The 13156-nt window shown below is 38.4% G+C and overlaps 1 protein-coding gene across 2 annotated transcripts in view; it reads right to left on the minus strand.

Annotated features, from left to right (window-relative positions):
• The window catches only part of SPEN (spen family transcriptional repressor), a 97118-nt gene that overhangs the window by 27980 nt on the left and 55982 nt on the right, over positions 1–13156 (minus strand). For both annotated transcript variants that reach the window (XM_081255885.1, XM_081255884.1), the window contains exons 4-5: positions 2668–2828; positions 259–459 (exon numbers count right to left, since the gene is read on the minus strand). In XM_081255885.1, coding sequence (XP_081112011.1) covers positions 259–459; positions 2668–2828 — 362 coding nt within the window. The remainder of the gene's footprint in view (positions 1–258; positions 460–2667; positions 2829–13156) is intronic.

Raw genomic sequence — 13156 nt, forward strand, 5'->3', positions numbered from 1 at the left:
GCTCCGCAACAGGAGAGGCCGCGACAGTGAGAGGCCCGCGCACCGCGATGAAGAGTGGCCCCTGCTTGCCACAACTAGAGAAAGCCCTCGCACAGAAACGAAGACCCAACACAGCCCAAGATAAATAAATAAATTTAAATTGTTAAAAAAAAAATAAAATAAACAGAGCTGGAATAGTGTCCACATTCAGGATAACATGTGGCCCTTTCGTATAATGGAATAAAAATTACACTAAAACTCAGCTTCCTTGTCTCTTACCTGGCCCTATCCATGCTGTTACTTCAATCTGCATGCCAAAGAAAAGTTTTCCTTTTGATGCAGTCAATGCTTTTTCTTGGTCCTCCTGCTGCCGAAAGAATACCAGACCATACCTCTCTTCTGAAGTTCCATGTATCTGCACTGAAGTCACCTTTCCAAATTTCTTAAATTCATGGAAAAGGCCATCTTTGAGACTTGTATCTAAATCCCCAAACAAAAACAAGTTGCTTATTTTTCTAATTTAGTTACAACTCAAAGTGTAAGCTACTAAATCTTTAGTCTGATTTTTGACCTAATTAGCATTACAACTTTACTTTTTCAAATAAAATAACTCTAAAAATGCATTTTAGAGACTACCGTACAATTCTGAAAATAAACCGGGGATTAGAAGATATTACTAGTTATTTGTTAGGTAAGAATGATATCATGCTTACGGAGGAAAATACCCTTATATTTTACAAATAAATACAAAAGTGTAGATCTTTTAAGTTAAGTGTGAAATGATGTAACATCAGGGATTTACTTTACGATAAAAAGGTAACAAAGAACAGGAAAGAAGAAAGATGGAGACAGACAAAGCAAATGTGGCAAAATATTGATGATTTTTTAATCTGGGGTATGGTATAAGGGGAGTTCATTTTGCTACTCCTTCTACTGTGGGTATGTTTAAAATTTTCATGATAAAAACTATACAAACACACATATATATGCATATATAAAACTTTAAAGACTTAGAAAGAAAGCCATATTTCTAGTTTTCCAAGCATCATGTTGATGATAACATTGTGTGGGAAATGGCATGTAACATGCTAAACAACGTTAAGGCCTTTTACGGATGAATTATACTATCTGTCGGTCTTGTGTTAATTTGCTTCATTATAAAAATTAAAATTGTAGGGCTTCCCTGGTGGCGCAGTGTTTGAGAGTCCGCCTGCCGATGCAGGGGACACGGGTTCGTGCCCTGCCCCGGGAAGATCCCACATGCCGCGGAGCGGCTGGGCCCGTGAGCCACAGCCGCCGAGCCTGCGCGTCCGGAGCCTGTGCTCCGCAACGGGAGAGGCCACGACAGTGAGAGGCCCACGTACCGCAAAAAAAAAAAAAATTAAAATTGTAGAGAAAGACAAGCCAATTATAACCCCTGTCCATTCCTAAATTACAAAGTAATCTAAATCAAAAGTTCACCAACATTTGTGTCTCAATATCTCTATTCACAAACCTGGTATGTAGGTTTTATAGGCTGTTTTAATAAATAATTTAAGTAATCATTAAAATGCACTTAGCTAAGAAATGCTTAGTTTGGTCTTTGTTGGTTTGACCATCTACTAACAGTTGTTTAGACCATCTACTAACAGTTGTTTACATACTCAATATGCCTGACATAGAAATAAAAATATATTACGGCCAAATGTCAGTAAAAAATATTAGGAATAAAAGACAATGGTATAGCTTTTAACTATATAAAGTGATTATTCATCATTTTCCTCATTTAAAATATTAATATTTTGAAATGGATTTCCTATCATAATTTTTTTATATCCAAGTTATTTCACACAGGACTCCAGACCAATATAAATCTAACTGAAAATAGTATTTCTACAATTTCATCGTACCAAATTTTCCCTAATATCAAAATATTTAATCCAGAAAGCATTTTTATTCAAAAATGAACCATGCTTTTTGGGACTTCCCTGGTAGCACAGTGGTTAAGAATCCTCCTGCCAATTCAGGGGACACGGGTTCAATCCCTGGTCCGGGAAGATCCCACATGCCACGGAGCAACTAAGCCCATACGCCACAACTACTGAGCCTGCACTCTACAGCCTGTGAGCCACAACTACTGAAGCCCACATGCCTAGAGCCCGTGCTCCACAACAAGAGAAGCCACCGCAATGAGAAGCCCATGCACCGCAACAAAGAGTAGGCCCCACTTGCTGCAACTAGAGAAAGCCCACACGCAGCAATGAAGACCCAACGCAGCCAAAAAAAATTAAAAAAAAAAAAAAACCATTCATAATAAAAAATGAACCATGCTTTCTTTACATAACACGCACCATAAAGTCTTTATGTGTGTATATGTATATGCATATAATATGCATAATAATGTGTATTTATATATGTATGTGTATATAATTAAGTACAAGTAACATGCAGTCTTTACATATATAACAATCTAGAAACTACATAGTTATAATCACTTGCTTTTTATTACACGGCATTAAATATCAATGAACCACAAAAAGAAAAAGGGGGAGAGAGTCAAATTGAAAGACAAATAGAAAATATTACCAACAGTCAGATAAGAAAGAGAGCTATTTAAACAAATTCTGTACAAAGTATAGAATTTAAGTTGCTCAATCTCTCATTCCCCAACAGTAGCAGAGAGGAAAGCAGAGTAACACAAAATTTTACCTGTAGAGCGTACTGGAAGATTCTGAACCTTGATCCCAAAACTTTTACGGGGCTCATCTTTTTCCAGGGATGAAAGCAACTGGGAAGTGGGTGCTGGGACTGCTGCAGACTGAACTGATCGGGCTGGAGAGTCATCACTTGAACTACTGCTGGAATCAGTGCTACAGAAGGGGGGGAAAAAAACTTACATGAAAAATCAAACAGAAAATGAGTCGCATATAAAACTTCTTAAAATTAACATATGGCAATAATTAAAAGGTCTAAATTTCAGGTCTGGGATTGTTAGACACCCTACCTTCTCCACATCTATTTCATACTCTACCTTCAGAGATGGCAGAAGACAGCAAATACCAGCCTGGGAATGTGGAAGTAAAAGTAACAATCTTTTACCACCACATGCCACTGAAAGACAAATGTTTCATTCTGTGCAAAACCTGAACAATTTTTTCCAAATGAAATATGACTAGTAAACACAATTGACTTAAGGGTAATATTAATAGAACAGTGGATATATGATGGGTTTTGGATTCAGAGATCTCGATTCAAATCTTGGCTCAGACATACAGCATGTATCCTTGGACAAGTCACTTAACCTCTTGCTAAGCCTCAGTTTCTATATCTGTAAAATGGAAATAATAACAGCACCTATCTCACAAGGTTAAGAGTTTGATAAAATAACACACAGGCTAACAGAGTTTGGAATATGACGGCAATCCATAAATGAAGTGGCAATGCTTTGTTCTATTACTGTTACTACTACTATCACCACCGCCTCATGGGTAAATTAATCTTTAGGAAAAAATAGACATCCAAAATAATTTCCCAGGTAATTTTAATTTTTAAATTTTTGAAGGACTAATAAAAAAATATTATATAAGTTACTTGAGTCTTGTTAGTTTAGGCTCTTTTCTCTGTGAATAACGTGGGAAATGAGAGGCAATGAAATCTAATTTCTCTCTTCAGTTTAATACAAACCTCAAAGGGAGAGACAGTCACAGTTGAAAGACAAGGAGAAAATATTACCAACATGGTCAGAACAAGTTTATTATGCCCAAGAACCATGTGAGAAATATTAAATTATTTCAGTACTGCATGCGCAAGACTGCTATGGTTTTAAGTTCTTTTATAGCATTCTCAAATACATTAATAAAAAGCTATTTACAGGTTTATGAAATTTTGCTTCATACTCTCCCCTCCTTGCTGCGGAAGACTTAATCCTAAAAGCAAATAACTTGGGGTGGGGGGCAGGGAGGGCAGGCAGTTTATCCACTTTAGGCACACTCCGTAGACAGGTTCAACAGTTTTTGTCATTTGCGCCCAGACTACAGCTCTCACATCCAATACAAACTCTAAACCAGCCAGATGAATAAGTCTAACTCCAGTATCTGAGACAAATTTGCTATCTATCACTTTTTAAAAAAAGAAATACCATAAGAAAATAGAATTTACATAGCATTTTTATTTAGCTCTCACATGATAGGCAAAAGATAAAAACTTTATGAAGTTACCAGAGCTTTCTGCAGTTTGAAACATAAAGAAATAAATCTATGCCAGTAAGAGCCAAAAGGAGATACCTGAGTTACAAAATACAAACTACTATGGATAAAAGCCTCAAGGTAGAACCACAAGTCATCATTGCCAAGCCTCCTAGAAATGACTGGGTTTCAATTTTCCCATCAATAAACATAAATTTTTTTCCGTATCATTAAGCAATAGTATTACTAGTACTAAGTGAATAGGACATTGTACTTTCTCAAATTAAGGGTTAACAAAATTAATTTATCTTCTGTTTTTAGCACAGAAAGAAAAAAATGTTCTACATGTATAACGTACTCCAAGCAATACAAGATTATTCATAAGGCCACCAGATGACTACAGTATAGAATATGTGTGTGACTTATCAACTTAATTCCAAGGAATCATAAAATAACCACTAAGGAAAACACTTTAATTACAATACCACCAATAATACATACACCAAAATTCCTTAGCAGTAGTGGGTAAAGAAGTAAACAAATATGGGCAAGAGCAGAATTTCTGGGTACTAAAATAATGAGCCAACAAAGTTCTGTTTAAGTCCATATTGTAAAAATGTAGAGGAATCAATGGCAGTAGTGGGTAAAGAAGTAAACAAATAGGGGCTGCCCTGGTGGCACAATGGTTAAGAATCCGCCTGCCAATGCAGGAGACACGGGTTCGATTCCTGGTCCGGGAAGATCCCACATGCCACGGAGCAACTAGGCCCATGCGCCACAACTACTGAGCCTGCACTCTAGAGCCCGTGAGCCACAGCTACTGAAGCCCATGAGCCACAGCTACTGAAGCCCGCGCGCCTAGAGCCCGTGCTCCGCAACAAGAGAAGCCACCGCAATGAGAAGCCTGCGCACCACAACGAAACGTAGCCCCCGCTCGCCACAACTAGAGAAAGCCCGCGCGCAGTAATGAAGACCCAACGCAGCCAAATAAATAAATTAATTAATTAATTAAAATTTTTTAAAAAGAAGTAAACAAATATGGGCAAGAGCAGAATTTCTGGGTACTAAAATAGTGAGCCAACAAAGTTCTGTTTAAGTCCATATTATAAAAATGCAACGGGGGCTTCCCTGGTGGCGCAGTGGTTGAGAGTCCGCCTGCCGATGCAGGGGACACGGGTTTGTGCCCCGGTCCGGGAAGATCCCACATGCTGCGGAGTGGCTAGGCCCGTGAGCCATGGCCGCTGAGCCTGCGCGTCCGGAGCCTGTGCTCCGCAACGGGAGAGGCCACAACAGTGAGAGGCCCGCATACCGCAAAAAAAAAAAAGCAAAGGAATCAATGCGAGCAATGATTTTAAAGTATAAAATAGTGATAGAAATTAGTTTTGTTATAAATGTCATCACACTTTTGGTGAATTCCCTGCTACCACACCAATTTTGAAACAAGATGTAAAATTTAACTGGCAGAAATATCTGTTGACCAATTTGAAGTTATAACTAAAAAGAAGGAAAGGTTTTAAAATAAATTATGAAATGATAAAATGATACAACTTTTGAGTTCACATTTTAATATGCTAACCCAAAACTGCAATGTATATTTCCAGTGTAGTCTATTAAATGTACTATGGATTTTAAGGTCCTGCATCAAAACAGGGGCACAAATTTAGACCCCCAAATACTTTTTAGTCCTATAAACTGAAAGAAAATCCAAATGCCCAGAATATGTGTGTCAATTTTAACTTTAAAAAATTCTTATTTTCAGAATCTTGTTAAAACTGAAGAATCACAAGAATTCACCAAAACTTATGATATATAGTATTTTAGTTGTTTCTTAAAAGCCAGAAGTAGTTAATAAGAAGCTTTTCAATCTAAACTGTCTAAAGTAGTGGCAATGATGGTGCATCAACTCATAGTTTTAAGAAAGTGAACTTCAAAGTTACCTGGCCACAAGAGGCACATGAAAATATCTCCAACATCACTAATTATCAGAGAAATGCAAATCAAAACTACAATGAGGTATCACCTCACACCGATCAGAGTGGCCAGCATCAAAAAGTCAACAAATAATAAATGCTGAAGAGGGTGTAGAGAAAAAGGAACCCTTCTACACTGTTGGTGGGAATGTAGATTGGTGCAGCCACTATGGAGGACAGTGCGGAGGTTCCTTAAAAAACTAAGAGAGCTACCTTATGATTCTATAATCCCACTCCTGGGCATATATCTGGAGAAAACCATAATTTGAAAAAATACATGCACCCCAATATTCATTGAAGCACTATTTACAATAGCCAAGATATGAAGGCAACCTAAATGTCCATCGACAGATGAATGGATAAAGAAGATGTGGTATATTTATACAATGGGATATCACTCAGCCATAAAAAAGAATGACATAATGCCATTTGCAGCAACATGGATGGACCTAGAGATTATCATACTAACTGAAGTAAGCCAGACAGAGAAAAACAAATATATGATATCACTTATATGTGGAATCTAAAAAAAATATGATACAAATGAATTTATATACAAAACAGAAACAGACCCACAGACACAGAAAACAAACTTATGGTTACCAAAGGGGAAAGGGAGTGGAGGGTTAATTAGGAGTTTGGGATTAACATATATACACTACTATATATAAAACAGATAACCAACAAGGACCTACTGTATAACACAGTGATCTATACTCAATATTTTGTAATAACCTATAAGAGAAAAGAATTTGAAAAAAAAAGATATATATGTATGTATAACTCAATCACTTTGCTGTACACCTGAAACTAACACAACATTGTAAATCAACTTCACTTCAATAAAAAATTTATAGGGACTTCCCTGGTGGCGCAGTGGTTAAGAATCCGCCTGCCAATACAGAGGATATGGGTTCAAGCCCTGGTCCGGGAAGATTCCACATCCTGCGGAGCAACTAAGCCCGCGCGCCGCAACTACTGAGCCCACGCACCTAGAGCCCGTGCTCTGCAAAGAGAGAAGCCACCACAATGAGAAGCCCACGCAACGCAACGAAGAGTAGCCCCCACTCGCCACAACTAGAGAAAGCCTGCGTGCAGCAATGAAGACCCAGTGCCGCCCAAAATAAAAATAAATAAAATTTAAAAATAAATAAATAAAATAAAATAGACTTTGGAGCTTCCTCTCCAGAAGCAGACAACATCTTGAGGTATTTGGCTCTCCCATTTTCATGGATGAAGATCTTTGTCTCCAATATGAAACCTTTATTCCGTTTGCCTTTTTGCCTCTTGCTTTTGCTCTCTGTAAATGCACAGAAAGACAATGTTCCTTAACTCTGGCAACTGCCTCTAAATCTACCACTAAGGCCACAGCTCCACAACACAAGTCCCTAGAATTTCTTGCTAAGGTGGTTTTGGATAATAGCATTGCTTTTGATTACTTACTGGCAAAACAAGCCATAAATCTGTGCTACAGCAAATACCTCCTGCTATAACTGGATCACACGCTCCGATACTATAGCAAATACAGGAGATTAACAAACAAGCCTCTTGACTTAAAACAGGTTGATGGCCCTTCGGGTACATTCTTTGCTTTATTTGATAAGAACTTGTTTGGTTCATAGGGAACCCTAAGGAGCATACTCAGTCTCTTGGTATTATCCGACTGACCGTCATCATTATAATCTCCCTGGTGGGCTATGTTCTCTCAAGGGTCTTAAATTCATGTCTGTAGCCATCAGCAATACATCAGATGGTCTCACTGTACTTGCAGAGAAATAAGATAAACAATGAGATGAACAGCAAAAACAATTCTTCCACAGACCAGACTCATAACCTATGAGTTTCACGACAAGACAAAAACAACAACCTGATGGGTGACCAAGAGTGGCACTATCACCAAATTTTTGGTTAAACTCTCCGATATGAGAGGAGGGCCAAAAGGAGGGGGGAATGTGTTAAATTAATTAAACAAGGAGACCATTAAACCGAGGTGGTTCTAATACCTTAGCAACCCTACATAAGCAAACTAAAACCTAAGCCTGTAACTGCCTCAAGGCTAAGAAATCAAACCTAAGGACAACCAATAACAAACAGCCAATGAGGCTTTTCCAAATAAGGCAAACGTTACAGCTATAACTGATCAACTAATTTTTCTGCTTTGCTTTTCTCTATAAAAGCTTTTCCCCCAGCTCCTGTTGATGGAACGCTCCTAACCATTTCCAGTTTGGCGCTGCCCAATTCAAATAGATATTTGCTCAAATAAACTATTAAAATTTAAAAGGAAAGAAAAAAGTTATGGCGAATTAATAAAATTTTCAAATTAAAGTTTAAATTTCTAATATGGCAAATGTCAATAGATATTACAAAGTAAACAAAAGCTCAATAATTTAAGAATGTAAAAGGGTCCTGAGCCCAGAAAGTTTAAACTAGAAACAAAGACTCCACTAGCTTAGTAGGCATTCTGATGTGATCTTAATTCCATTTTCAACTCTACCACTTCTGATACAACCTGAATTAAGTTTCTATCTTTTTTGTTTTATAAGAAAATCAGGAAGGAAATACTCAACTGTTCAGTCTGGTAAGGTACCACGTTTTGCCTCTCTAAACTTTAATTTCCCTAGTGGGTTACCAGACCTCATGACCTTCAAAGGTCCTGCTAACTCTAGGGTTCTATGACTCTCCCCCTACCTCCAAACCTTCCAGCTCTGACAGCTCCACATTGTTCAACAAGGGAGAGAGGGGACCCTTTACAACTTGGCCCCAAACTAATTTTCTAGTCACTTATCCTCATTCCCTTGTCACTCTTTATCCTACCCACTAATGATCTATCCACATAAGAGTATACCAGTTTTGGGGACTCCTTGGTGGCCCAGGAATGGCCACCAAGTGGTTAGGGCTCTGCGCTTCCACAGCAAGGGGCATAGGCTCGATCCCTGGTCGAGGAACTAAGATCCCGCATGCCGCACAGCGTGGCCAAAACAAACAAACAAAAAAAGAGTATACCAGTTTCTAATCATGGGCACCCCCCTTTTTTTCTTATTAGATACAAGTCCTTGGTTAAATTACTTCCTCTCTAATACTTCACTTTCTTGTATGTAAATGGTGATAATACCTATCACTTGTGAGGGGCTATGGTGAGAATTTAATGAGTTAGTGATTGTAAAGTACTTAGCACTCTGCCTAGCATACAGCAAGAATATGAGAGCTCTTGTCCATACCTATTCCTACTGAAGACACCTTTCTGTCCCTCCCTGCTTGCCCTGCCTTCAAGGATTAGCTAGTTCCAGTGTTAACCTCCTGCTCTGCAGCTGTTCTTGACATTCCCACCCCACCCCATAGCATTCATTGATTTCTTAGTTGTGTATTTCTAAGCCTCTTTTACTACAATGTCTATCTCAAACTCTTTCACTCTGTATTATAACTACTCATTTACCAGCCTCCTAAAAGTCCAAGACTAGGTTCATCTTTGTAAACAGAGCCTAGCATGGTGCCCAATATGTAATGAATGTGTGACTCCAGAAAATTATTGATTTGCATTATCCAAGCAACTGAAATTAACGCCTAGGAAAGTACACCAAGCCCGATAAAATGAAGGTATTAACTACATTCAGTATCTAAGAGTGAAATGAAAATTTCTGAGAAAATATTACTTTGTTGGAAACTGCAAAGTATGTCTTTCTTCTTTCATGTTAATGGCTGTTCTAGCCAAGACTCTAGGACTTTGACATATATTAATAACCTGACTGAAAAATCACTGGTAACTGTAAAAACAAAAACACTTCATGGATCCTGTCATCTAGAACTTGGTAGAAGATGATTTTTTAAAATAGACATTTTTCTGGGATGAAAGCAAAAGCACAATTATAACACATAAAACAGTGCTTTAAATATCTAACAAAGTCCAGAGTGTGGATTCTGCACTATTCTATTTCATTCATAAATCCTATAATTGTGAATACCTGCATCAGTGGCTCTCAACTGGGGCCATTCTGCACCCCAAGGGACATTTTTGGTTGTCCAACTGTGGGTGGGTGGTGAAGCTTACTGCAATTTAGTGAGTAGAAGCCAGGGATGCTGCTAAACATCCTACTGTGCACAGGACAGCCCCACAACAAGGAAATATCTGGCCTCAAAAGTGAATAATGGGGGCTTCCCTGGTGGCACAGAGGTTAAGAATCCGCCTGCCAATGCAGGGGACACGGGTTCGATCCCTGGTCCGGGAAGATCCCACATGCTGCGGAGCAACTAAGCCCATGTGCCACAAGTACCGAGCCCGCGTGCCTAGAGCCCATGCTCCACGGCAACGAGAAGCCCGCACACTGCAACGAAGAGTAGCCTCCCCCTGCCGCAACTAGAGAAAACCCGCGCGTAGTAACTAAGACCCAATGCAGCCAAAGATAAATAAAATTAAAAATAAATAAATTTGTTTTTTTAAAAAAAGTGAATAGTACCAAGGTTGAGAAACCCCAGCCTACATGACCTTCTTTGACCACTTTCCCTTCTTTTGAAAATCCAACATGCTCATATTAAGCTGCGATTCAAATGCAGGATCCTTACAGTCACTGTTCTTCCTTATTACTAACATATCACTTCATAAAAATCTCTGAATAAGTCCAAAACTTACAGGGGAAAAAAAAAAGGCCAACTTCTAAGGATTAGACTGAGAAGAAGCTGGGATCCAAAATGTACTGATGTCACTCGATTCTGGCAAACATGACAAAAAGAGAAACTGCAAATAGCTTTTTATAGTATGTGTTTTGCCATGTCAATAGCAGGGTCAAAGTATTTGTAGACAAAACTATTTTATAATTTTGAACAAATAATGGGTGAAATATATAGTACTGCTACCCCTACTCTAGTAAGGCTTACATCAATGATAACTATTCCAATTCATGTTAAAATTGTTTCTCAGCTCAATAGCTTTGTTTACCCTCAAACTAGGGACTTAAGATGGTAGTTTAGTATCACAACTAGATTTTTTCTCATCAAGTACCATGGTCAGAGAATGAATAAAACTTCTATTCTGCATAAAGAGCTTAAGGGGGTATTTTGTCTTATAACTTTAAGACATTTTTAAATTTGCCTTTAAGAATGAAAACATAACTCAACAGCAAAAAAAAAAAAAAAAAACCAATCAACCAACCAGATGCAAAAATGGGCATCTTTGAACTTTGAACAGACATTTCTCCAAAGAAGACATAAATGGCCAAGGCACACATGAAAAGATGCTCAACATGACTGTTACGGAAATTCAAATCAAAACAACAGCAAGATACCATTTCACACTCATTAGGATGGCTATTATCAAAAAACAGAATATAACAGTGTTGGCTAGGATGTAAAGAAATTGGAAGCCCTGTGCACTGCTGGTGGAAAAGTAAAATGGTGTAGACTCTATAGAAAACAGTATGGTAGTTCCTTAAAAACTTACAATTGCCACAATCATTCAGCAATTCCACTTCTGGATATATAACAAAAAGAATTGAAAGCAGGTACTTGAATAGATATTTGTTTACCCACATTCAGAGCACGTTTAACAGCCAAAAGGTAGAAGCAACCCAAGTATATAGCGACAGATGACTGGATAAACAAAATGTGGTATCTATATACAATGCAATATTATTCGGCCTTAAAAGGGAAGAAAATTCAGCCATACGCTAAAACTTGTATGAACCCTGAGGACATTCTGCTAAGTGAAATAAGCCAGTCACAAAAGGACAAATGCTGTATGATTCCTTTTTTTTGAGGGAACTAGAGCAGTCAAATTCATAAAGACAGAAGGAATGGTGGCATAGCCTGGGGCTGGGGAAGAGGAGAATGGGAGTTGTTTAACGGAAAGATGAAAGGGTTCTAGAGATGAACAGTGGTGACTGCTGCACCACAAGGTGAATGTACTTAATACCACTGAACAGTACACTTAAAAATGGTTAAAATGGTAAATTTTAGGGCTTCCCTGGTGGCGCAGTAGTTGAGGGTACGCCTGCCGATGCAGGGGACACAGGTTCGTGCCCCGGTCCAGGAAGATACCACATGCCGCGGAGCGGCTGGGCCTGTGAGCCATGGCCGCCGAGCCTGCGCGTCCAGAGCCTGTGCTCCGCAACGGGAGAGGCCACAACAGTGAGAGGCCCGCGTACCACAAAAAAAAAAAAAAAAAAAAGGTAAATTTTATGTTACTTTAACACACACAAACACACACATATACAAACATGATCTAAGAAGTAAAGTACAAAATGAACTGTTCTTCTTGGGAGTTCCCTAGTGGCGCAGTGGATAAGACTCCGCACTCCCAATGCAGGGGGCTCGGGTTCAATCCCTGGTGGGGGAGCTAGATCCCGCATGCATGCCGCGACTGAGAATTCACGTGCTGCAACGAAGGAGCCCATGTGCCACAACTAAGGAGCCCACGGGCCACACCTAAGACCGGCTCAACCAAATAACAAAAAAATAATTAATATTTTTTTAAAAAAAACAAAAATGAACTGTTCTTCTCTTTGCGCCTTAGAAAAAAATGAGATTCCAAACCCGTCAATGTAACAGGCTACCTGGTGGGTTTTGTCAATAAGGCTCTGCTGAATCAAAAGGTCTCACAACCTGGCTTATCAAGGTAAAAGTTCCTCAGAAATGATTTCAGAGAAATGAGTCAGCTCTAACTGGTGATTCTGCAACTACTGCAAAAGAAACGGGGAAAGCACTTTAGGACTTGACTGTATAAATGATAAATTAAACTCTTTAGAGCCAAAGTTAATGAAAAGTTGTCTAAATTCTTGGTATTTAGGATACTTATTGAGAAAAACTGTATTAATATATTAAACAGTGAAAATGCAGTTTTTAAATTATGGAAACCAATATTTTAACTTCAATTTTGTTTTGGTCCACATATTTCTTCTTCTATCATTACAAACCACAAAGACTTCTAATGGGAAAAGATCTGATTTAAAAAATTATGACTAAATAAATTAATAGAGTGAAACTGACAACAGAGGAAGTTTTTTTCTCCTTGTTTTTTTATCATTTATCTGTTTTTTTCTAATTGAAGTATAATTG

Source organism: Mesoplodon bidens, assembly GCF_964165515.1.
Source record: "Mesoplodon bidens genome assembly, chromosome: 2".
NCBI lineage: Eukaryota > Metazoa > Chordata > Mammalia > Artiodactyla > Ziphiidae > Mesoplodon > Mesoplodon bidens.